General features: G+C 48.7%; 1 protein-coding gene and 2 long non-coding RNA genes across 6 annotated transcripts in view; all 3 read right to left on the bottom strand.

Moving 5' to 3' along the window:
- Positions 1–18,453, bottom strand: part of SLCO3A1 (solute carrier organic anion transporter family member 3A1) — a 301,657-nt gene extending 283,204 nt beyond the window's left edge. For 2 of the 4 annotated variants that reach the window (XM_032342112.1, XM_032342110.1), the window contains exon 1: positions 17,841–18,453. In XM_032342112.1, coding sequence (XP_032198003.1) covers positions 17,841–18,020 — 180 coding nt within the window. In that variant the 5' untranslated portion in view covers positions 18,021–18,453. The remainder of the gene's footprint in view (positions 1–17,840) is intronic. The other 2 variants (XM_032342113.1, XM_032342111.1) reach the window with 1 other exon arrangement.
- On the bottom strand, positions 12,002–17,833 carry LOC116590390. The gene is made up of 2 exons (XR_004285578.1): positions 13,420–17,833; positions 12,002–12,768 (listed from the first exon to the last, which is right to left on the bottom strand). It is a non-coding gene; the product is annotated as an uncharacterized LOC116590390 (long non-coding RNA).
- A 3,802-nt stretch (positions 18,454–22,255) lies between the features above and the next one.
- On the bottom strand, positions 22,256–24,198 carry LOC116590391. The gene is made up of 3 exons (XR_004285579.1): positions 23,970–24,198; positions 23,237–23,403; positions 22,256–22,997 (listed from the first exon to the last, which is right to left on the bottom strand). It is a non-coding gene; the product is annotated as an uncharacterized LOC116590391 (long non-coding RNA).
- Between the last annotated feature and the right edge of the window lie 1,521 nt (positions 24,199–25,719).

The following is a 25,719-nucleotide window of genomic DNA, read 5'->3' as shown; positions in this document are numbered from 1 at the left end:
GACCGTGTGGTGAAGAAGTAAACATTAATTAGAGTGTCTGTTCACACTGCCATGGAGCAGTCTGTAATTTTGTGGGGGCTGTTAGGATTATTACATAATGGCCCTTGTTTTTGAGTGTCTGGCTGTTCAGAGCGAGAAATGCAGTCGAGGACTGAGCACACAGGTAACAACACGCCCAGAGCAGGGGCCCTGTGACAAGGCATGGAATGTACAAAGCCTCATTTCCAGAGCTCACATCTCCTGAAAATGCCATTTTGTACTCAGGGCGAAAGAAGACAGATAACACGGTTCTCTGGCCCTGGTGAAGTCGTGTTCAACACTCCCTACCAGTTTGAAAGAAACAAAGAAACAAAAAGAAAAAGAAAAAAAGAACAGAGTTCTCTTACAAGTAGTAACATGTTTATATGATACGGAAAAAAGCATGCTTAAGCATTCCACCCGGCTGTGATTTCTGAAGGAGGTGTGGTCTAAGGAAAGAAAAGGGATTTCGGAGCAAGGCAAAGCGGAGAGACCCAGGATCAAACGCTACTGCTGTCAGTCTGGGCAAGGTATTCAACTTCTCTGAGCCCCCATCTGTTGATCTGGAAAACAGAAACAATGCCGTTTAACTCACAAGGTTGTTGTGAGAATCGAATCAGACTATTTACATGCCCTTGGCAAAGGGAAGACCCTCAGAAAATGACAGTCCATTCTCCACAGTTGGGATCGCCCCCTTACCCTCACCAACCTACAGTACGATTCTAAAAAAGCAAAACAGAAAAGTAAGGAGGAAATCTGGATTTATTTTGGCAAAACAAAGCAGTAAAGAACCTATCAACAGATATATGGGAATGAGACTCAGTAGAATATTATGCAAACATTTAAAGTGATAGGAGGTACTTCTCAGTTAAAATGGTACAAACTTCTGCACAAAATCTCACTCTTTCAAAACTTAACCAAAAAAATTTTTTAAAGCAGAAAAGTTTAAAGATCACCAGTCCAAAAAAAAAAAAAAAAAAAAAGGCAACCCAATGTCTTAAAATTCAAATACTACCTGCTAGGGAAAGTAAAAGAAGTTTCTAGAACAGAATGGTATGGCACAGCAAGGCTCATAATCCTGTATTCACCCCCTTCAGGATGGTGAACCAGTGGCTAAATAAAAATCTGGAGAGTTTTCATTCATATCACCAAATCTGGAGAAAAGCATGAGTAGTTATCAATATATTCCTTTTTTCTAACTGGGGAGTAATGAAAACATCCACTAGGGAGAAAAGGATGAAGAGGCCATGAACCATGGTGCTGATTACTTCTGCTGGAAGGAAGTGAAGGCTCCAGGAGTACACATGGAAATCCGGGGCTGATCCGAGGCCAGCGAATACTGCCCAAGGGCAGGCAGTGTGTACTCCCACATGGGAAGGCTGGACCCACCTAAAATAACCTTTAAAACATCCCAGAAGTAAAAACCATCAAGCCAACATCTTCTAGCCACAACTAGTCAGCACCTTACACACCACCTGCTAAGGCTTGGCCAGCCCCGTATGCTCTGTAGGTCCTCAGGATGCAGAAAGCGTGGCCATCAAACGAACAAAAAGCCAGCCATCATTCTTCAACTCCATAGTAAGGGGGCAAAAAAGAGAGGCTTCAGATCAAGAATCACCCACACCCGGAACTAGAGAGATTTGCATAGACACACTCGGACAAGAACAGAGTGAAAAAAAGCAAACAAAAAGGCCTGGTCTTTACAAACACAGAATCCTGGAGGAAAGGACAAATGAAACATTGTATCAAAGACAAAAAATTCAGCCTAAAGGAAAACAGAACCCAAGAAGAGAATTCCCCTCAAAAGATCTTGGAGCCATAGAAATTAATATAATGTGAGTGCAATAAAGTGAGAATTCAAAGGCAACATTAATCAAAAAAAAAAAAAAAAAGAATGAGATTGTAACCTCAGGAAATTAATTGGCGGCCAAATAAACATTAGAAAAGTAACATAAAGTAAAATCTACAGCAAACCAAAGAAAGATGGCTTCGCATCAATTCACTGACTACAGGAAAGCTAAAATAAAATCAGTGAATATCGATAAAAACAGATCCAAGTAATCAAAGAAAAACAAACAAGTATGGAGTTCAAAGACAATCCAACATACAAATAACTGGTGTCCTTATAGCCGAGAACTCGGGGCAGAGAACCAAGAAAGGTCAACGAGATGATATAAGAAAATTCTCCTGAGACGAATAAAGAATTGAATCTGTGGACTGAAAGATAACGAGTGCCACAAATATGACACACTTCATGTGGCAGTAATATACATTGTGGTTAAATTCTATGTCAGATACCAAGAAAAAGTTCCTCCAGCACCTTGCCTATGAGCACATAATGTATACAGGAAGACAAAGCAGGATGGCCTTGGACCCTTCTACAGCAACATTCAAGGGTAGAAGGCAGGGACTTCTAAGTTTTAATTAAGTCTTCTGTTAAATTTAAGCAGTTAAATTCTCTACTTTTTATTTCAAGAACATAGATTTTATGAAGCGTATCTAGCCCTCCCGCCAATTTTCCATGGAAGAGCAGAGAGAACTCTGAAATGATATACTGTTAATGATAATTCTATGGGCGAGTTACTCTTTCCTCTTCTCGAAACCCACACCTTGATCCATACTAGAGGAGGACCTGCTCCTTTCAGGAAGAAACAAAGAAAAACCATCTGCTCTTCTGACTTCCTCACTCAGTCCTCCCCACAGGTGACTAGAGAGACTTATCTGATCTGTCAAGTTGGGAAAGGAAGCCTAGAACATGGCCCCAACCTCTTCCTCTTCACCCCCTATCCTAAGCAGTCCTCAGGATGCATGCATTCTTTGCCCCTCCAGGAGGTAAGCTTACCCAAGCAGGTGCACCCCTGCAGAGGCAAACAGCCCATCATTTTGACCACGAGCTAAGTAACGAGGAGTGCAAATCTGGCCATAAACTGAGTTTTGTCACTCAAACTCTAAATTTCTCCATACAAACTCCAAGCTGATATCTGTATACCCCTGTGGCTGATTAACATGTCTACATAATTATTAATTGGTGGGAGAGGGGAAACAGAGGAAAGTAATTAACTATCACCCCTCAAACACCAGTCAGTTATATCTGAATGAAATTTTGGAAGTTCTTAAAATATTTTTACCTGGACTTCTCTTCATTTTAAAATTCTTCACAGTGGGAGCACCTGGGTGACTAAGCATATGACTCTTGATTTTTGACTCAGGTCTCAGGGTCCTGGGATTGAGCCCTGCATCAGGCTCTGCACTCAGCAGGGAGTCTGCTTGAGATGATCTCTTCCTCTGCCCCTCCCCCCACTCATGTACTCAATAAATAAATAAAATCTTTAAAAATAAAATAAAGTAATAAAATTCTTCATATGAATAGGTACTGTTTTTACAGAAAGAGTAGGGTCATTTTCCTTTATAATCATGACACCAAAGATGAACATCTGATTTTACAGAAAAATATTCCCAATGGTTTAGGGGAAAGAGTAAGTTTCTGACAGAATAGGAATCAATGTGACCTGATTTTATTACAGAAGAATAATAATTTGTAACAACAGTAACATACCACAGAGACACAGGCTAAGCACTCTGGATTACCCCATTTAGTATGAAATAGGTGTGAACACCATGTCAATCTTAGGGCTACAATGGAGGGGTAAAGTCATTGGCCCAAAGCCACACAAGATTAACAGACCGTAGACATGGACTTCACAAAGCCGATAACCTCTACTAAAGTTGCCTCTTGAACAACATAGATGTGAACTGCACGGGTCCCCTTATATCCAGATTTTTTTTCCCATAAAGTAAGTACAGGACTGTAAATGTATTTTCTCTTCCTTATGATTTTCTTAATAACCTTTTCTTTCCTCTAGCTTACTTGACTGTAGGAATACAGTGTATAATACATAGAACATACAAAATATATGTTAACCAACGGTCTCAGTGATCGGTAAGGCTTCCTTCCGGTCAAGAGTAGGCTATGAGTGGTTAAGTTCTGAGGGAGTCAGAAGTTATACACAGGTTTTCCATAGCGGGGAAGGTAGGTGCGTGTTGATGCCCTCAAACCCCACACTGTTTAAGGGTCACCTGTACTCTGTCTCCAAAGTCACAAAGAAGTGCAGGGTCAACCCAGAGAGATGAAAAGCACGGGCTCCAAAATGTTAAGAGTTTATCTGTAGGTCCTGGCGTTACGGATGATGCTGTTGCTTCTTCTTTTTTAACTGTATCTGTGTTTATCTCTATTTTCCAAATTTTCAACACATGTAGTTCTTGTGTAATAAGTAAACCAGTAAGCCCTCTATATTAAGACAAAAGCAACAAGCATGAACTTGAAGTTCAAGTTAATAGTAGAGCCAAGTGATGAGGCCACACAGGGTTCCTGAGCTGTCTTGGCCCACATTTGGATCGGCTATCTGTGGGCAACAGGTGTGGGTCAACGGGCCAGAGGCGTTCTGGCCAGACTCCACATGCCCTGTATACAGGATGTGACGTCGAAGGGCACGCAGCTCAGTAAATGCCCCACACGCCTCCCAGCCCCCTCATCCCAGTAGCCGGTTAGCTCTGCTCAGAAGATGGCTTCCCTCTGGCCCCTTATGATTATTCCAAGGAGGAATGCCCCCCTCAGCATTTTGCCAAGTCCTTCTCCAGGAGAACAGGAGGGGAATTTTGAATGGCCTCCATCCAATTTTCAAACTGTAAACTGCACGCCCACTTTCTGTTTGGAGACATTTCCTGTGTGTGAACACAGTTTGTCCTGTTACCAGCTTTAAAGTTATCCAGAACTGATACATCCGAGGCCAAGCTAAAGGGTTTGGAAAAAAAAAAAAAAGAAGAAGAAGAAATCAAATATGATAGGACCTTTCCTAATTTTAGCTCATCTTGCAGAAATCTCATTTGAAGAGAATTCAAAAGAGAGGTTGAACACAGAGGTGCCATTGTGCACGGATGCTATAGCTCCCCCCACCCCCAACCTCCACCACCTCCGCTGCCCGCATCCCGGTGAGCACAGTGTTCTGAGACAGTCAGCGTCCTTCAGCCCTGTGGCTATGCCATGCAGCCACGCTTGCTTCTAGCTGGGTCTGAAGATGCCCTGATGCTGCTTCCTTCCATATGCTGGCACAGTGGCCTCGGGCAGCATCGTAGGGCATCGCTTCAAAGCTGGGGGGGAGGGATAGAAGCCTTGCCAAGAGAGGTGCGGACTACCCCCACACCGCTGGCTGGAGCACAGCTTCTGGTGCTGGCCCTGACATGCCCCTGTATGTGGCTGTGGCCGTGTTCCCAGCTTGCCCCTTCTCGGTCATAGGCTTCCCAGCCCCATCCCACCTACGGAGGCTCTTCCAGCCAGATGCTTGCCATGTTAGCCTGACATCTTATTCGCTTGGATCTCCTCTGTCCCAGGTTGACAAAATGACATCTGCGACCACAAACATTCTCTTCTTCTGCCCAGGCCCATCTCCGACACCACCTCCCACCTTGACCCAACACTTCGCTTCTAGGGCGGAGATTTCATTGACCCGCAGGGGACAGCAGATATAGCTGGACCAGCTGCACGGCTCCCAGAGGACAGAGCCGCTGCCTGATCCAGGACCCGAGACAGTCTAAGGAATGAGTCATTAGTGCAAAAGATATAAACATGCCACCCCTCCCGCTAGGACATATAAACTCCGTGAGGGCCAAGAACATGCCTTACCAAAATCAACGTTGCTCACGGCACTGAAAGAAGTTGTCCGAGTTAATGAGTTTGGCAGAGACCAAGCTGTAGTCTCTTAAAAGGAGCCAATGCTGAGAAACTCCAAGAGTCAGACAGCTTCCACCCCCACCAAAAACACACGGGCATGAATCAGAGTAGAACGCAGGTGTCTGGTCCTGACGTATAAGACACCTGGCCAAATCTTGGGCTGGCTGGCACAGTGATGACATTGTCTTCCAGTCTTACCAAATCCAATAGGACTTCAGGGAAGGGACAGGGCCAGCTGGACATTTTACTGGGCCTAATTCCTGTTAAGGAGTCCCAGGTGGAAGGAGCAGCAGAGAGATACTACACACATTCTAAATATATACACACAAAATGCTCAGCTACGTGTATGTCTAGGTTTTCTTGTTGGCTGCTTTTTTTTTTTCTTTTTAACACACATTTCCCTTCATCAGATGCCGTACTCACCCAGGCCAATCCCTGCGTTCAACTGTGCCCAGAACCAAGAAAGGGTTTATTCCAAGCTATTCATTAATGCCATCAGACTCACTCCCCCACAGCCTCACCACCACGTCACAGACAGAAACACAGTGATCCCTCACTTACTGAGACAGGGAACAGGGTCAGTCACAGGGCAGCATTTCTGCGAAGAATGACACACAGCCAACAACCTCCCATAATCTTCCTACCCAACCCAAAACCCTAAAGAGGGCAAAGAATCTGTCTTTTCCTTTTTTTTTTCCTTTTTGTACCATCAGACCATTTTAGGGTCCCTTGCTCTTTTTCTCTCCAGATATCGTGGGTTGAATGTTGTCACCCCAAAAGGACTGTGTGGAAGTCCTAATTGCTAGAATCTGTGAACGTGACCCTACTTGCAAGAAGGTCTTAGCAGATGTAGTTAAGGTAAGACGAGGTCATTACAGTAGGTCCTAACCCAATATGAATGGTGTCCTCTAGGAGAGAGACACAGAAGGAAAATGCCATGTGACCTTAGAGTCACATATGGGAGTGGTGCAAAGGCTACCACTGCGTAGGTGAGATCAAGGGTCACCATCAGAAGCTACAAAGAAACAAAAAAGGATTCTACCCAGAGTCTCAGAAGAAGCCTGGCTCTGCCCACACCCTGATTTCGGACTCCCGGCTCCAGGACTGCCAGAAGATAAATCTGTTTTTCTAAGCCACCCAGTCCACGGTCATGGTCATACGTCTCAGCAGAGCCCCAGGGAACCCACACATCCCATTTCCTCCTTCGGAAACACCTTTATATCATTCACCTTCCCACTCCAGGGTCCAAGTCCACTTCCAACCAAAGGATAAACAGTCAAAGTCGCCGTCTCTGCACCTCACATCACACCCTTCTCTATCTAAGCGAGAAAATATACCCCAACTTTAGTCTAACATCTGAGATAGTAAAGAAAATGTTTGACAATAGCCCTACTGCCCTCTGAACTCCAGAGAAAGAAAATGCTTAAATAGAAGGTAAGACCCCACTTACATAAATAAATAGAACATAGCAGGGTCCAGGAGGGCAAGAATTAACATACAGCCCACGGTCACAGGTGGGACTGGAGCTCTTGCCCTGGAGGGGGTGGGGAACTCCGCTGTATCTCTGGAATGAGGACGGAGGGAAGGCAACCAAGGAAGGGGCTGGCAGACGGGTACAGACAGTACCAGCGGCCTAAGGCTGGCACAAGAGTCCTACCTGGGAACGACCAGGGTTTTGACTTCGGGAAGCACACCCTCACAGAGGTCTCGCAGATCTGACCGTGACACCCTGCCAGGGTTGGTGAAGCATGACCCCGGAAGGGGGGCCAGCAGAGGGAAGCAAGAAGAAAATTAATGACCAACCAGGAGGTGACAGACGTAAGCTGAGCACCGTGACCACCAGAGTTCAGCTCCCCCCATGCAAAGAGAAAAGCAGTCACAGAGGCGACAGACCTGAACACAAGAACACTCAACTTCCTTTTTGGGGAGCTAAAATGTGTCCCTTGTCACACGGAGTGGTCTCCCTGACAGCGTTCGGTGCCAGGAGTCCTCACCGTGTCTTTAATTGCTGCTTTAGTACTTAAGTGACAAAAGCCTTCCCCAGTGGAATCGCAAGTATCAGAAGACAGAGAAGTACAGACGTATGTATTTTTATCTGCTCACCCCATTAAGAATAGGTACGATGCCTTTTAGGAAACACAGTCTGTTTTTACAAAGGGGGGGGTATATTTTAAAAGACAGAAATTAATTATTTTCCCCCTGTATTCACCAAAACATTATTTTTATTTATATGTCCTTATAATCATTATCTCCAAAAATAAAGTCTTCTGGGTTGCTCACCGGCTCACCCCTGCTGGCTAATGTGGGCTAGTCCGGAGGGTGGAACTGCACATTTGGGGAAATTCCTTACTCCTGTGCCCTGATTTTGCCTAAGACGAAATCAACAAGGGCAGAGTTTTGGCGAAGTTATTTTTAAAGAGACCTAAGAACACAAGCCACAGCCAATGTTGGGACCCAGGGACAGATACGCCGATGGGACAATCTGACCCACCTGCGCATCTCAGAAGGTTCACGGGGCTGCACTTGCCTTTAGCCCAAGTCCTGCGGGATCCGCACACCACCCTGAGCCCCTGTGCAGTGACGAGGACCTCCCTCCCTGCTCTCACCCACCACCAGCAACAGAGCTACAGAACGGCTTTCGGACTTCTCGATTTCTATGCCTCTCCACGCATTAGCCAAGGTAAAGCGAAGGTGCTAATTTATGGTTTTGTCTCCAAAAGACATCCTCCCTTGGGCTGGCGGAAAACCTGCTGTTGGCATGTTAAGCCTCCCAGCCGACATAGTATTTACCACGCTGGGGAGGCAACGCGACGGCCCCATCATAAATCACACAATAAATTGTGAGTCTGGCCCTCGATGTTTTGCATAATGATAGTGGAGGCCTATCTGCCGCTCTCCTAGATCTGTTTCAACGGGTCGAGTTTCCTTTCAGTCTTTTTTCCCAGCACCCACCCCAACCACAAAATAAGCAGCTGTCTACAGCAGAGGAGGCTGAAAACCCAGAATGGATCACAGAGCGAGCCGAGCTGTGCACATCACACAAGTCTGGGAAGAGGGCAGAGCGATGAGCCACAAGGAGAAACCAGCGCACATATTATGCAAAACAAGACAAAGTCCACTCCAAAGGCCACGCCAGCTGCCCTCTGGGAAAGATGGCCAAACTGCAAAGCCGGTCGCAATCAACTGTGGTTGTATTCCCGGACATGCCTCTGAATCACATGGGCACTCTCAGGCCTTCGCAGACACCTGCCCTCTGCAACCTGGAGAGTGGTGGTGACTACAGACCCAGGGTACACCTGCGCATCCCCAGGGAGAAGATGTTGGTGCTGAAGCATCGGGCAGCCAAGTTCCAGGAGGAGAGCTCTAGGGGGCTCTGCAGGTATACCTCTAACCATTCTCTGACCCAGAAAGCCAAAGGAGAGCTGAGCTAATCAACACCATTCTTTTTTTTTTTTTTTAATGGGTTGCATCCCAATAATTGAAGCTTACATAATAAAAACATATGGGTCCGTGCTGCTTAGAAATGTGTATCTTCATTAAGAGAATTCTCAGCAAGGTAAACACAAGATTTCAGGTACGGTAGTTGAAAGCTTATATAATCAGGCAGAGGGCAGCTTTCCAATTTCCACTTGCTTATATTCAAGGTGGTAATTTCTCGTTCTCATCAACCCAAGATGGGAAAGCGGCAGTGTCAAAATGGGGGAGCAAATCCAACAATTAGAGAAGGAGCTGCCTGTTTTACATAAGCCTTTTCCGAAGGGGGAGGAGGGAGACAATAGCCAGTCCCAAGAACATTGTACAATAGTCTTTAACTGAAAAGCACCTTTGTGACACACTTCTCCCACCAACCTTGCCAGTGCGGGAATGGAGGTAAAAATAATCATTTCTCTCTTGCTTAAGTTCCTGTAGTTGTGTGGGCAGGGATTGAGGGAGGAGTTTGCCTAATATTCTATTATATTCCCCAGGACTATTTGTTGAAAGCCTGCTCTCGGCTCCTTCCCATTTCTGCTAACTCTGCACCGTCGGGAACTCAGGTAGCTATAAAGTGAGAGCCACCAAGGGCTCTAGACCTACCACCAGAAAGTGTCCAGGGTCACCTGGACAGCCAGGTTCATTATCCAGAGACCCGTCCCAAAGCGCCACCTGCCAGACAAATTAGAATCTGCCACCATGTCGTACAGAACTCATGTAGGGATTGTGGACGGATGGACAGACAGACAGATGGACTCGTTCTCCTGCACAGTAACTCACACCTGCTGTCACACCTGCTAGTCTCCGGGATTCACAGAGCGCTCGTAGTGAAGATCTCTAACAAAACCCAGTGCTAAGGAAACAAGACATCCCTGTCACACTCAATACTCTTCCATTCTGTTACCAGGTTGTCTTGAAAGGCCACTGGGGACCCGACCTCCCAGGAGAACAGCACTGGAGAGGTATTGCCAGGTTACTTCTGAAGGGAATCATGAAGTCAAAGGGGAACAGTGGGTCTATGATACCTGCCCCACCCCCACCAGCCCTGTTCAAAAATAATGGCTTGTAACAGCCTATGTTGCCTTTGGCTTTTAAATATTTTCAGCAAGCGTTAACCGGAAGTCATAAATGAGACTTTTGTACTAAGTCCCCGCAAAATTTTAATGACCAACTGTTATGTCTTAGTTGAGTAACTATTCCCTATTTGAAGGGGAATGTCTGCTTATTTCTGGAAGCAGCTGGCTGGGTGACCATCGTTTCCATTAAAAAACTGAGCTACTAAAACCTCCGTGAGGAAGGGCTTCCCTTTTCAGAAAGCCTCGGCTCAAAGCCACAAAGAAAAACAGAAATAAAGAATCTGGAAATAGCCAACTGCAGATTCTGCCCGCACTCGGTGGAACGTTTCCGCTCTGCCGGCGGTCCCTGGAATGCCCACGAGGGAAGCCCCCCAAGCTTGCTCACTGCGCAGCCGTGGATGCAGAAGGTCCAGGGCCTTAGGAAGGAGACAGGGCTTCTTCCTCGGTGAAGCAGACCCCATGCCACCAGGGTTTAGGGATGCAGGGGTCCTCAGAGAGCGTGTGCTCTCCTGGGAAGCCTATGGCCCTTGACCATGAATCTATGAACTCACCTAAAATAGCCACTGCAGTTTGGGTCACTGAGAAGAGCCTGCTTTATTCCTCATCCTTCCCAAGGACGGAGGTGACCAGACCTGGGGAGCAAAGTTGAGTGTCTCTGTGCAAAGGTGTCCCCCCTAAACAATCATCGTAGCTCAGGGGAATGAATCCAGGGGACGAGAAATGACACACCATCAATAGCCCACTCGCTCAGCCTCCGAGAAAACCAATAAGGTTCAAGAGGGGTAAAATGCCCACAATTGTGCCTACGGACCCTGCTTCACACCACAGGACTAAGAGGCAGCGGGTGTGGCACAAGCCCTGAGAACCCCCTAGGCAACCAGGACTGAGCCCCAAGGTTGCTCATCTTAAACAAGGCTGCCCAGAGGGCAGCATATGTCCATAACAGCTGTCCGGGGATCTCCCCTCCTGACACCCCAGGCTGCCTTGGAGCGGTCACCCCTCATCCAGAGACAGAACAAGCTACAAGGGCCCAGATCTCCAAGTCAGGAAGCAAATTCTCAGGCCCCTGGAAGGACTTGTGCTGTGCCAAGGTCAAGGAATAGGGTTACGTCATTAGTGTGAAAGTTCTGAATCCCTCCCCTATGCGGAAACACTCTACCACGCGTCCACAGATCTAAATCTCCCAACCATCTGTGAAGACAGGACCTGTTTTTCAAAAGGACGATACTGGGGCTCAGGTTAAGTCAAGTCAGGAGCTGGGAAGGAGAAGGTCCCGGGTTCAAATGCAGATCTTCTGACTCCAAGTCCAAAACCCTCCTCCTTGCTCTTCAGCTGCGCACAATGTAGAAGACCGTCGAGCATTCCCCATCCTGTGGCCACAGACCAGAGCGAGAGATAACAGGGCCCCTCCAAGCAGGCGTCAGGGCACCTGTCCCTCCTAGTCACGTGAGCACCATCCCTGCTCCCCCCACCTGAAGTACCCTCTGACTAGAAATGCTCAACGTCACCATTACTGGAGTGGGCTCCTCTCCCACATGACTGTTTAGTGTCTTTAAGATAAAATGGATTGCTATATTTATAATAAGGGAATAAACAGAATTAGCAGGTGGCAGATTTCTTACTACTAAAAACCTTTTACCTCCCAGACAAAATGTTCATGCAGCGTAGTAAACTACTTGATGTACAATTCACTACACCCAAATCAACGCTTGATTGAAATAACTTTATTTCTCATTTGTTGGGGCTACAAACTGAAGGTCTGCAGTAAATACACAGAACCAGGTCATTATGAATAGCTAGTATACATCAAGCACTGTGAGCCAGTTAGTGTTCAAAGTGCTTTACAAGTACCGACTCCGTGAGTTCTCACAGCAGCGTTATGAGGGTATGTACGATCATGATCCCGGCTTTAAAATAAAAACCCAACACACAGAGAGGCTAAGTCATCAGCCTACGAACACAGAGCTGAGAAGGGGAGAACACGGGAGTGAACCCCAGGTCTTCTGAAGCTCACCCCCACTGAGCCACGGCTGCCACAGGTGCTGTCAGTCTCCGTCTCGGAATTTTCACCCTTTAACTGGGAGCTTTAACCATCCAGCAATCCTGCCTGTTACATGAACACAGAAACACTTAAGTTTCATAAAATACAAGTTTCTCAACCCATACCAATTCACACTTCTCCTGTGAACCAACATCAGTGATCCCACTCCTTTTTTCCGGTTTATTATCTATTTTGTAGATGCACGTATAGAAACAGAAAGCAAAGCTAAGTGACAAGAACAAGGATGCTATCTTTGTGCCTACAGACTGCCAAAAACATTTCTGAAGGGGAACAGAACATAGGTGACTGGTCTCCAGTTAAATCCGTGTTTAAGCCAGACAATGAAAATTACCACTGAAACGTCCTTTAACATCTTCCCAAACGGACAGCATTCAATATTTGGCGTACATAACCCTGTCCAAGAACATGTATGTCTAGAAACACAGAATGCACACATTAATACATATAGTGTAATGGAGAACACATACAAAATATAAGTAAGTAGAAGCGATAACTACTTTGACGCTACTTCGGAGGAATGTGGTTATTTATTAAATGATGTACTGCAGTTCCATCAGTGCAACTTAAATTTATTCCCCAATTTGGAAGTAGAAATGCTGCTGGTAGAGTTTTATTCTCCACCCCAGCGGGGGGGGGGCACCTTCTGCGCACGTGTTTGCCCAGTCACCTGAAAGGCGGACCCATCCCCCTTTGCCTGGCACCTCAAGGAGCCCTCCTTCACCCAAGAAACATGGTCGGACGGTCAGTTTAGCAGGATGCCTTCTACTCCCCAGCCTCTGCAGGAGGCCTGGCACCGACCTTGAAAGGAGCACCAGTGTCAGCCATTAACCAGTAAAATTTACAGATTTGTTTTTCTTTATTCAAGGCCTTCACCTTCATCCGATGTGGCTGTTTCCTCATTGTTTCTTCACTACCGTATACTTAACTCTGCTAAATGAGCCCCTCCCTGAACAAGGCAGAACTTCAAAGCTCGCTTTCAGAGGAGCAAGGGAAATTCTGAGACCCGCTTGCTTGAACTGCCCCGGCACCAATGGAAACTTATCCAGTCTAACACAGAGCTATACCATTCCAACAGCAGGCAAGGAGATGCGTTTACATGCTGGGCATCTGATTAGTAAGGCAGTCTCTCCGTGGAGAGGCCTCTGGGTCATCCTCTCTGTAAGGAATCTAAAATGGAAATGCGGGAGAGTTACAAAATTCAGGAAAAGAGATCGCGCTCGCTTCACAACTGATGCACTTCCCGGGTTGTTAACCGCACAAGAGAAAAACCCCTCCAGAAACTAAGCTATGTACACAAAGCTGGCTGAAAGGAATTTTAAGAAATCGTTTTTTCCCCTAAATAATTATTAGCTAAACATTTGCAACCAAACAGCAAGGAAAAAAAATATCATGGTAATTGTATTTCTCACTACCTGGGGCTATCCAGTAATTATGCAAATGGCAGAAAATTTGTCACTTTGAGCAATCATAAGTGTGTAAAATAATTTGATTAAGTAAAATACAGTAGCCTTAGTCATCATACTAATTTGACAAGGACTTTAAAAATGTCACTCAGCTGTCTGCTTCTGGGGAAGAGATGCAAATACCCCTCTTCAAAATGATGCTTCCTGAGAGATTGAAAAAAAAAGAAGAAGAAGAAAGAATATGAAATCCAACAGTCTCACTTACCAGTCACTCAAGCTTCGCTCCGGCCGAAAATTTTTAAAAAGGGACTATCAGGCAGTGAGAAGGAGCTTTGTGACATGCACTCAGGTCTCTGGCTTGTTACCTCCTCCCCACAACCTCAGTCTCAGGGTGTGCAAAATTCTCAATCAGCAAATGCCCACCGCCCCCCCAGCCCTCTCAACCCCCTAGTCCCCCCAAGAGTCAGAGACCCCACCAGCACACCCCACCCTGGAGACTCCTCCTGCAATCTGAAGTTTTCAACCTGAAGAAACTCAAATGCCTTTGTAGGAGAGCCTCAATCACAACCACCCAGAGGGGTCAGAGGCTTTCATTTCCTGCACGCAGCCTTATCCACTCCAGTCCTCGGCAGTCTGAGAATGGACGCGAACCTCTGCCCGCAGGGCGACCGTCCACAAATGGCTGCAAACATCTCAGGGGGTCTCCACGCGCCACCAGGCAGCGCGCACCCTCTGACTTTCTCTCCAAGTGGTTCCCACGTGCCTACGCCTTCTCGAAAGGGCCCGAGACCTCAGCAGATGTCACATCCTTGCAAGTAGGTCAGTTCAGACTGGAGCCACCCGAAGCCGAGGCCCAAGTAAAGGAAAATCACATTCTTGACCCAGCACGCCACGCCGATCAAACCGGACAGGTCTCTATTCTGCTACAGAAATTATTTTGTGGCCCATCAGGCTGTTTCGGGAACGATGAAAGAACATCCCTGTGACTGTTGGCTGATCTGAAGCATAATTTCAGGTTGAAACACTTGCAAGTGTAACAGATTTCAGAATCCACAGCTGGCCTGGGGTTGCATGATTACCTTATCTCTACAAGGGGGGGTGGGCCAACAGTCTTCTGCACTCTCCTGAGAGACCCCCCCCCCACATACACACACCCAGGCAAAAAGCTGCTGGTCCCCTGCCCAGCTTAACAATTAGTGTTTGTCTCATACACAAGTCTCCCTTGGGTTTCCTCCTTAGGCAGGTTCTTGAGGGACGGTGCATGCATTCGCGCACACACTCACACACTAACACACGCAGAGTCCTGCTTTTCAAAGTTGCTTCTCAAATCACAGGCAACTTCCTCCTTCAGTTCTGCAGTTGGGAAGCCTACACCAGTGTCACTGAAGACACGGGCAATCTGCCTTTCCAGAAAGTAAACAGAGAAATGAAATGAAGCCTCCAAATGTTTTTTAAAAAAAGACAAAATGAAAACGTGCACTATTGGGATCAAATAGGAAATACCATCGCTGCCACAGAACTTTTGATCATGTCCCCCGCCCCCCACCCCCGAAGCAAGCATTGCTGGCCATGTCCCAAAGTGTGCCCTTCCTCGGGTATCTGAAAATGCTACATCAGAGGGATGGGCTGATTGCCAATGCCAAGATCACATACAACACACACCCTGCACACCGACCCCGGGTACAGCCGCTCGGGTTTCTCAAGAAAGCCATGATGAATTAAACAGGGAGAAATCTGCTTCTCCTGCAAACATCCTACAATGCTTCATTCCCCAGTTATCCATAAAGAAGTCTCACACAGCTGAAGGAATAACAAACTTTTTATTCCACCTCCAAAATAACAGATGAACAGCCAACTCCCCAGCGGCCCAGAAGAGTAAAACCCATAGCAAGCGGATTCGGTCAAGCCTGGCAAGCAAACTATCTATTTTCATGAGGTTCAGATGGCAATGGACAGTCCAGGGCAGCTGGGCAAGGCTGAGCCCTGAGCACCTTATACCTCCACTCCTAGTAACCAAAATGAATTTAATTTCCTAGGCCTGTCCTCTGCTGGGCCTCCAGCTCCTTTCTGCCGGTCACCTGTTGACTCCTGTTACCCTAGCTCTCTGAACTAAGCTTTCTCTCAACCCAGGATGAAACGGTAAGCAGCACCCCCCCCCGCCACCCCCCCCCCAAGGTGGACTGACTTCCTCAGCTGCCTGCCACTGGCCTATTCTGGGATTCGAGTCAACGTTCTATCTCCTGGTGCCAGCCCTGCCTCTATATATCTGCCTCGCCATCAGCCCTCTGCTTCTCAACTTTCTAAAGGAGCTTAGGCTACTCATCTGGCTGAAGCCCAGCCTCATTCCGTTCTAAGACCCTTAGATCACTGCAAGCTAAAACTAAGCCCGTGCCTTCCTTTATAATTCACGGTGTGAAAAGTTCTGTTGCTGTTCGCCACACATGAATACTGCACTCTGCTTGGTGGTCTAGGGCCACCAAACTGTGAAACTGAAGACAGCTGTGGATATACTAAATACCTCCCCAAACCCAGACCAGGTCAGGTAGTACATACTTTGCATATGCTCCCAGTACAGACCTATAAATATTTTCTTACTGTGCATTTGCATCTTGGTAATACATATACCTATTTTAAGATCTTAACAATCAAATTCCCTCCATGAAAGCTCTGATAAACGGACCCCCCGCCCCCCAAGACAGTTATCCCTACCTCAAAACTCCACGGGCCACAAATACTGCCTGAACTGTAACTACAGAAAAAGTGCATTTTATAGAACAGAGATGCACACCACAGAGAGCTGAGCTTGAACAACCCGCTCTCATAACCTCGAAACTGACTTCACCCCACACTAGAGACCACACCTGCTTATAGTTCCTCTGGACTGCAAGCCCCCGAGTCTTTGGAGTCCATTTATGAATGATGCCCTGCCCCAGCAGTCTGGATCTCATTAACTGGACCCCAAGGCCAGGAAGGAGGGATTACTGGTACATCAGAAAGAGCACGATTCTGTCTGTAGATGCCCTTATCCAACAGCCAAAATCTTGTCCAATTCTATCTCCATCAAACTTGTCCACCCACACTCAAAGTCTCAGACATTTGATTTCAGTCGCAGGTCAATCACCAAGTAATGATTTAACACTGTACACTCCGAAAACAAAAATATTCTCCCGTGTAGGCAGGGCTGTACTTGGGTCTGGACGTGCACTCAGAGTCTAACTCAAGTTGGGACCACCTGCGCGGGGTATTTGAGTAGGTATTTGACAGTGCTGAGTCATTACAAGCTGTTTCCTCTGATATGTTATGCACCCCTGGGCCGTCTGGGCACTAATATCCCCTTTTGGAAGGATGTACATAGAGCAAAATACTGAAAACCCCTTGTGGGAGAGAGACCACGGTGGGGAATCGAGGTCTGAGCATGGGTAGCAGAACTATACAAACTCGCAGCTGCTCTCCAGGTACTGTAACTTTATCCCAGACGCCGAAAGATGGCTATGGGGATAGGGAGAGGGAATATTCCCCCCCTGCAGTCCTGGCTCAGATCAGGGCCACATTCGGGCGCATTTTACTCTAAGCTGTTAAATCCCCCCCGTAATTGGCGCATGGAGAAAGCGCCCGGAGAAAATGATGCATAATGGATTTGTTCTCGAGGCAAATGGAATGGAGATAGAGGACGCAGGATGCTAACTGGCTTTTCTTGCCCTGTGCAGGTCACCTGAAAACCGCGCTGCCTGCCTCTCCGAGGGGGCTCCTGAAGTCACCCTCTGGCTGCGCCTCCCCGGCGGGGAGGGGAACGGTTTCACGCCCACCTGCCCGCCGCCTCTCCTCCCCGGGCACCCCGGGCCCCCGCCGGCCGCGCGAGCAGCTGCCGGCATCCGCGGTCCCGCCCGCTCCCCGCTCTCTCGGCAGCCCGGGCCGGCAGCTCCCCCGGCGGCCGCCTCTGCACCACTCGCCAACCTCCGCGCCGGGCCGAGGTCATGCCCGCCTGCCCCCGGGCCCGGGCGGCCCCTTCCCCGTGCCTGCCGGCCGCCCGGGCGCCGGGCTGCGGAGGGGGCCCCCGCGGCGGAGTTGGCAAGGGGACTCACCAGGTAGGCGCCCACCGTGCCCTGCGCCAGCATCAGGGCGCACTCGGACACCAGGAAGATCTTGATGTTGGAGAAGCAGGACACCTTCTTTTTCTTCTTCTTGTTCCTCTGCGCCTCGTCCCCCTGCAGCTCGCCGCTCCGGCCGCCGCCCGACGAGCCGCCCGGCTTCTTCCCCTGCATCCTTCCCCCGCCGCCGCGGCCGCCGCCGCTTTCCCGCTCGCCCCGGGTATCGGGGCCGCTGCCGGGCGGCGGTGTGCGCGACGAGCCTGCGTGCTGTCCCCGCCCCGGGCCCGCGGCGGCCGCCCCTGTCCTGCCGGGGCTGAAGAGGTGAAAGGCACAGCTCCTCGCCGCCGCCGCCACCACCGCCGCCGCCGCCGCGCGCGCTCGCCCCCTTCCTCCACCTCCTCCTCCTCCGCCCTCCCCGCGCCTCCTCCTCCGGCTCGGGCTGTGCCAATCACAGGGGCTCCTCGCGCCGCCCGCCGCCGCCGCCGCCGCCTCGTCGCCCGCGGACGCCCGCCGCTGCCATCGCCCGCTTCCCCTCGCCCGCCGGCGCTCGCCTCCTGTGCGTCTGCCCCGAGGCCGGGCCGCCCCCCGCCGCCGGTGCGCCCTCGGGGAGGCGCGAGGGGGAGCAGCTCGGGGCGCGCGCGGAAGGAAGGGGGGGTGCCCCTGAGGGAGGAAGGCGGTGCCCGGCCCCTAGATGGCGCTGCGGGGCTCGGGGCGCGCTGCCGCGGGCGCTGGGCGGTGCTGCGCGTACAACTGGGGGCGCGGCGGTGGGGTGCGGTGGCGCCCCGGCGGGACCGGGACGGAGAGCTCGGGATCCGGGGCGCTAGACGCGAGGAGGGGAGAGCCGGTTTCTAGGAAGAGAGAGAAGACCGAGTGCCCAGGAAGGGGTGGGCGCGCTCTCTTCCCCTCCACCCGGCTATTTCTGGGGACAGATGTTGCGCCCCGGGGCTTGGGGAGGTGCCAGAGGTCAGAGCTGCTTGAGGCTTCCGCAGCCGGCTGGCCCCTGCTCCTGCTCCCCCGGGCCCCTGGGCGTGCGTAAAGGGCTCCTGACCGCAAGAAGAGAAAGCAACTGAAGCACCCCCAAGGGGGAAGTTCGATTAACCCGTCGGGAACCGCACAGATTATCAGCCACGCCCAGCCACACTGTCTGGGTGGCTGCACGGTCTCAGTGACCCCAGCAGAGGGCTTCGTCCAGCCCTCCATCTGCCCGGAGCCTATCCTCAGGAATGATGATGCAGCCGAGGCGACAGCCCGCGGGAAACGATTCGCCACAGGCCTGCTTTGATCCCCATTCCCTTCCCCTAATTTTGTGGCCCGGGCCACTTCCCTGTCCTTGGCCTGAAAGCCTGCGCCCCGTGGCAGCCGCTCTTTATTTATAATCATTACCAGGAGTTTGGGCCACAAGTCAACGCCAGTAGGATCCGCTAGTCGTCCCACAGCTTTGGGGAGATCAGAAACACTGGGGAGGACTGGATCAGTACCGGGAAGGCTCAGCAACTTCTGCCTGGGCCACTGTGGGGGTTCAACCAATTCTTTCTAAAGCCTTTACTTAATAATGTGTCAGAGAAAATGTGCCATTCTCCTAGGCTCCTGTGTACAAATGCGGGCTAAAATTTGAAACTGAATAGCAATTAACACTTCCATAATGTTTATTTCCTCCCGAAGAACTTGAATGAGAATGGATGGTGTAATGTGGGGGCGTTGTCTTGCCATACCATTTAAATATAAACTGCTTCATCCTGTCGTTCCAGACATGATCTCACCTAGACTTGGTGTCCCTTTCAGATGCTTCCCCTCTCCTGGTCTTGGCTGTCTGCTGTCTGAATTGGCTCCCCCCAGCAGAGATCTTTTACTATTCATTCCCCTCCCCCCATTCATGTCACCAGGGGCTGCGGCATTCCCAGAGAGTCTGTTCCCTTATTGCAGCTCCTCCCCTATGCCCTGCACCCTACCGTCAGGCACAGCTGACATTTCTACTGAGTCCTGCCTCTGGCCCACCTGCTGGGCCCTCTCCAGCAGGCTTCAGGGAAGTGCCTCCATTCTTTTCCCTGAGAAGACCCTCGATGAGCTAGTTCCCTTCCTGCCTCTGCAAAGCAGAGATGTTTACTTGTCCCCGAAGCTGTTGAAATAGCATGCTGAGTGCATCATGGTCTGTAAGTGTTGTTTACATACTTTGTAACAAGAGGTAATGTTTCTCCTCTGCTTCCTCTGGTCAGGTCCCATTCTAAATACTTTACCTGCTTCTACCCTTTATGCCTCCCAACCATCCTCTAAGCTAAATACTATTATTAGCCCATTTTACAGATAAGAAAACAGAGTCCTGGGAAGGTTAAGTAGCCTTGCCAATGTCACATATCCACTCAATGGCAGGGCCAGCCTCTGAAACCAGTCCCTGTCTCTTGAGGACAGCAGAACTCAGTATACGGTTTCTACTTTATAAATGGAGACTCAGAGATATATAATGACTAGCCCAGGGTCACACAGCTCAAAAGGGAAAGTACTTGAATCCAAGTCTAGCTCTCTTCACTCTATACCACATTACCCTGTGTGTAGTCCAAGAAGGACACAGGCTTTTTTCAGTTTGGGTCATTTATTTTAGGTCAAAACTTAACTGTCGTTGGAGTATTCAAACACTTCTGCTGCCAGAAAGAGGATTCTGGATTAGGGTTGTAGCTTCTCCATGTAATTAACGGTAAGCAGGCATGAAAATAATTCTGTGCCTGAAGACTTGAAGAGTAATCAAAGTCAGCCTGAAGGAAATCAGGTGTCAGCCTCACAACCATCAGAAAGAAGAATTTAACACCTTCAATTTCCTTCCCTCCTCGCTTGTCCTTTATTTACCTGTAGATGAGGGCTCCAGGGTTGATGAGGTGGGTTCACGAGCTCAGGTTCTTCTACTTGGCATCTGTCCTACGCAAAGAAAGCAGCACAAAAGACTGACCACCCTCGTCTCTACATGGCAACGTGACTGTTGGTTAGGTATGTTAATGCCCTGTGTAACATTCAAATCTCACAGCAGGGAGAACTGTTCCGATTAGACCCATTTTCATGAGTAAAAGCTGCAAGTAGCTTTTAGGAGCTTACAGCTACCAAGTGGCAGGAATAGAAAACTGCATTTTCCCACCTCAAGTTGGGAGGAACGCCCAGGAGGAGGAGGGAGATCAAGAGGGGATTTAGCCCCGCCATGGTCTGTGGTTTCCCCTCCAACCAGCCTCTGAAATGAACCATTGACCCTCCTGTGGCAAACAAGGCAAACAGAGCTCAGATCCCAACCCACGCCTCAACTGGGCAACCTTAAACGTTGCCTTGGAGAAATGCCACAGCCACCACTTCCAGCCTGGACCCTTTCTCGTCCTCTACCCCCCTAGTGGTGGGTGATAAATTTAGGATCCGTAGGCATCCCAAACGCCTGGAGGACCCTTGGGATTATTTTTGCCTCTCTGCTACTTTTCTGGGCTAGGTTCTAAATTGGACTTTCCTAAATTAGATGAAAATACTGCTAGCTAGAGCTGGGGCCCCCTGACTCCTCTCTTTCTTGGCGACCAGAGGTATTCCACACACTGAGAAGCCATGTAATCTGGAAATGCGATGTAGGAAAGCACAAAGATCAGGTGACGGGGGAGGACAGACCGGCTTTTTTATTCCGAAAACATTAATAAGCTGTACATAAATGCTTGGTGATTAGGATTTGGGAAGCTTTTCTCCCCCACTTTGGAAAGGACCATCGGTTCATATATGTGGGAGAGAAGTGGGTTAACTTCATGGCCACGGGAAAGAGAAGTGACAATATCTTTCACTGTTCCTGAGCTGTGGCAAGATTTCACAGCAAGCAGCCTCAATGTAATTCAACACAATGAGAAACTGTTGTTCAAGTAATTCACATGAACCATCCTTTGCCAGCTTCAATTTTGTTCACAGGCAAATACAAAGTTGAAAAATAAATGCAAAGAATGATTTCTGATTGTCACTGGGATGGAAAATAGATGCTTAGATTCTCACCCTATGGATGGATTTTTTTTTCTTTTTCTGAAAATACAGCAATCATGTATTGTGTCCAACCAAGGATAGAATTGGGGCTAGGCCAACTTCTTTGGCTTGAAACTAATATTTGGGCTGAGTTGAAGCTTATTTTCTCTCTCCCTCAGAGTTTTTCTCTCCCCACCCCCACTTTACAATTAGCCTGATGCATATGCCTTTCTACTCAGAGCCCATAGCGGGTGTTTGCTACTGACTGTATTCACAGTTCTACATTTTAAATTATATCTCTTAATTTGAATATATCCTAAAGCTCAGCAAAGAAGTGAAAAGAATAAACATCAGTGTAGATGTAATTTTAAGAATGTGCCTCCGAAATCCAAGGGAAACGGAAAGGGAGAGGAAAAAAAAAAAAAAAAAAAGAACGTTCAGGGAAATTGGAGAACAGATAGGAGAAAACTCGGGATTTAGAAATGTGTTTTATTTATGTAAATGAGCCTTGAGATGAAAGAAGCAATACAGATGATAAACATTTACCAATATTAGTGTATTTGGGGGAGCTCATTCTTGGTTGCCTTCAATTGCTATGTGGGTGCATAGAATGTTTACCCAAATAGACTGTTAGCTTCTGAAGAGCAGAGTGTTTTCCTTTAAAAATAAAGGAGCCCTTGTCCTGCTCAGCATCTAACAGGCCTCCTGCCAAGAGGCTTAATACTTAGGATTAGGACAGGAAAATGACCAGAGGGTGTCAAGGTTTATAGAAGACTTCCTTCCAGGTATACTCCCCAGGGACCAGCTTCTCCATCCCCGTGGCTCCTTCTTATATCAGGACTTATCCTGGAGTGCCTCTCACTGACACAGTGCCTTTTCTCTCTCAAGGGCAAGTGTCCCAGTTTTGCTCCCAGTCTCAAAAATGCACACACACCCTTGTGTTTTAAGGATGGCTACTGATAGTAAATGTGAACCAAGGAAATAAAGCAGCCCTGCAAATGTTCAGAAGGCCCAACAGCCTCTCTGGCAAAGACGTGTAGGTTTTCAAGGCTGATAACATGCCAAGAGTCTCATGGGTCCCCAGACCAGCAGAAAGTGGCCACAGTTGTCTGCCCCCCTAGGGGCCGTTGGCTCCAGTGCTGGGTACACCAGGTGGTCGTGGCACACAGCAGCCCAGGAACCCTCCGGCTGTTGGAACAAAGGACATATGAGAAGACCAGGAAAGAAAACCCCAAGGTGTGGGATGCCTCTAAAACCTAAACCAAGAGTATGAGTCATAGAGACAACCTCCACGGATGAGGGAGTGGAAACCCCTACTCAGATGAGGGTCCTCCCCCACGCCCAGCTTCTGTCCTCCAAACCCTGTCCAGCTTCCCCCCTATGGAAGGGTAAAGAGAGCAACAAAACGAAGAAGAAGGCCATCCTACCTCTGACTGCCTATTCCGGGCTGAATTGCAGCCCCCCAAATTCATATGGTGAAGCTCTAAGCCCCCAGTCCCTCAAAATGTGACTGTATTCGGAGGTAGGGCCTTTGAAGAAGAGAGTACGGTCAACGGAGATCTTAGGGGGAACTTCATCGAAGAAGACTGATGTCCTTACAGAAAGAGAAGATGAGGACACAGAAAGTTCAGGCAGAAAGGCAACCATGTGAGGACCCAGGGAGAAGAGAGGGTTTGCAAGTCAAGGGGAGAAGCCTCAGGAGGCACCAAACATGCTGACTGACACCTTGACCTCAGAGTTCTAACCGCCAGAACTGAGAGAAAACAAATGTGTGTTGTTTAAGCCACATAGTCTGTGATCTTTTGTTAGGGTAGCCCAAGCACGCTAATATACTACCGTACCCCTCTCCCCAGCCCTTCTCTCTCTCTCTCTCTCTCTCTCTCTCTCTCTCACACACACACACACACACACACACCATGCTCTGGTCATAGTTAATTGCAGTGTCTTGAGCTCACCATGCTTTCTCCTTCAAATGTTTGCACCTACTATTTCCTCTGCCTGGAATGCTGTTCCCTCCTCCCCTTTCTTCAGCTGGCTCACACCTACTAGTACCTTAAGATCCAGTGAGAATGTCACCTCCTCCCCTACCAGGAGGAGGTGACATTCTCACTGGATGTCTTCCCATCCCCCACTGCTTCCCTACCACCTACATCCCCTTACCATCTATGTCCTCCTCTGCCCTGGTGTTCGTCCTGTTGTGGAGGGCACTCACTGCTCTTCTCCTGAGAAGCTTCTGATCAGTGTCTTCATCTCTGTTTCTGGCCCTGGAGGAGTCAGGCCCAGAGTGTTTAGTAACTACTGGGCAGAGAACAAATCAGTGAGGATACAAGAAGTGATCCTTCCCCACCTCAGCTACCCCCCAGCTGTGGAACAGGACTAAATGGCAGGAGGAGCCCATAAGCACTGGGAGGCAAAGAGGACATGATAGTCATGATAGCTGTAAAACCACATCTAGCAAGGCAGGAACTGAGAGTCTCTCTGGGCTGCCTTTAGGAAGTGAGTGCAACGGAAACTCCCCAGAGCCTCACCACTCAGTGTGTGGTCCGTGGACCAGCAGTACTGGGGTCATCTGGGAGCTTGCTAGAAATGCAGCCTCTCAGACCTCAGCCCCGATGTTCTGAATCAGAATTTAAATTTTAACAAGATCCCCAGGCGATTCATATGCACAGAATGATTTGAGTAGAATGGAACCAGCTTAGGAGGCTATCAAAAGGAGCCCAAAACTAGGTGACTTCCAGCAGCATTGTAGATTTCTGTGTATTTCCCCTTTCATTGTGTTTGGGGCTTTAGAAGAGAGTTTAAAGAGAAACAGTTGGCTCTGAAAAAGATGCAGATTATTTTCATTCTCCTGGAACCCTCGCACCATGGGGTCCCACAGAACGCAGGGGACCCGACAAGGCCAGGGGTCCCAGAGAGGAGTCCATTTTGCGTCTGACTATTGTTCTCACAACACCTCTCAATCTCAGAATGAAAGGTAGGATGCTGGACTTCAAGATCGTAAGGGCTGCCTGAAATTCCCTCTGCCAGCCCCCCTTAAAATGTCCATGAAAACCCAAAAAGGCCACCAGGACTTAATTGGGCTGAAACCCCAGATCCTAAATATGGACCACCCAGTTTCTCAGGGAAATGTCCCTTAACACAGGATGAGTGGGATTACCAAGGAAGAGTCCCTCCTTCCCCCACAGGGAGAAAGGACAGGAAGGCTCTGCATGAGGGACCTGGGGTAATTCCCCAATCAGAAAGCCTGACAGTCACCTCTTAGCTGCCCAGGAACACTCAGCTCAAGGCTGGCATCTTGCTAAGTCTATGCGATTGTAAATTCCAGAAAAGCACAATGGACTTCGGTGAAAGGGGTATGACCTCAGTGAAAGGGGTATGTGGGGTATGTCCTGGGATATAAAGTAATATAGTCATACAGGGAATGGGTAATATACTGATATAGACGGGGGGTGGGGATGGGAAGCCCATGTTTTCGATGATCTAATGCTGTGTAACAAGACATCCCAAAACTCAGCGATTTAAACAACAACGTCCATTTGTTCATTTTGCTCAAGAATCTACAATCTGGGCAGGGCTTGGTAGGGAGACCTGGACCCTCCTGGAAGGCTCAGGGCTGGAATCATGGAGGTCTCCCTCAGTGTCCCATGCCTGCATCCTGGACCAGCAAGGCTCAAACAGCTAGAGGCTAGAAGAACTGTGCCTTCCTGGCATCTCTGTTTGTGGTCTTTCTTCACGATCTCTCCAAAATGGCAACCTTGAGGAAGCCAGACTTCATACATGTCCACTCAGGAATCCTAGCGTCCATGCCTCAGAAAGAAAGCCATGGGACTTTTATGACCTACTCTTGGGTCATGCAGCGTCATTTCTGCTGCATTCTGTTGATGGAGACAGCTACAAAGCTCCAACCAGA

The sequence above is a fragment of the Mustela erminea genome, chromosome 5 (assembly GCF_009829155.1).
Source record: "Mustela erminea isolate mMusErm1 chromosome 5, mMusErm1.Pri, whole genome shotgun sequence".
NCBI lineage: Eukaryota > Metazoa > Chordata > Mammalia > Carnivora > Mustelidae > Mustela > Mustela erminea.
This window is presented reverse-complemented; position numbering and strand designations above follow the sequence as displayed.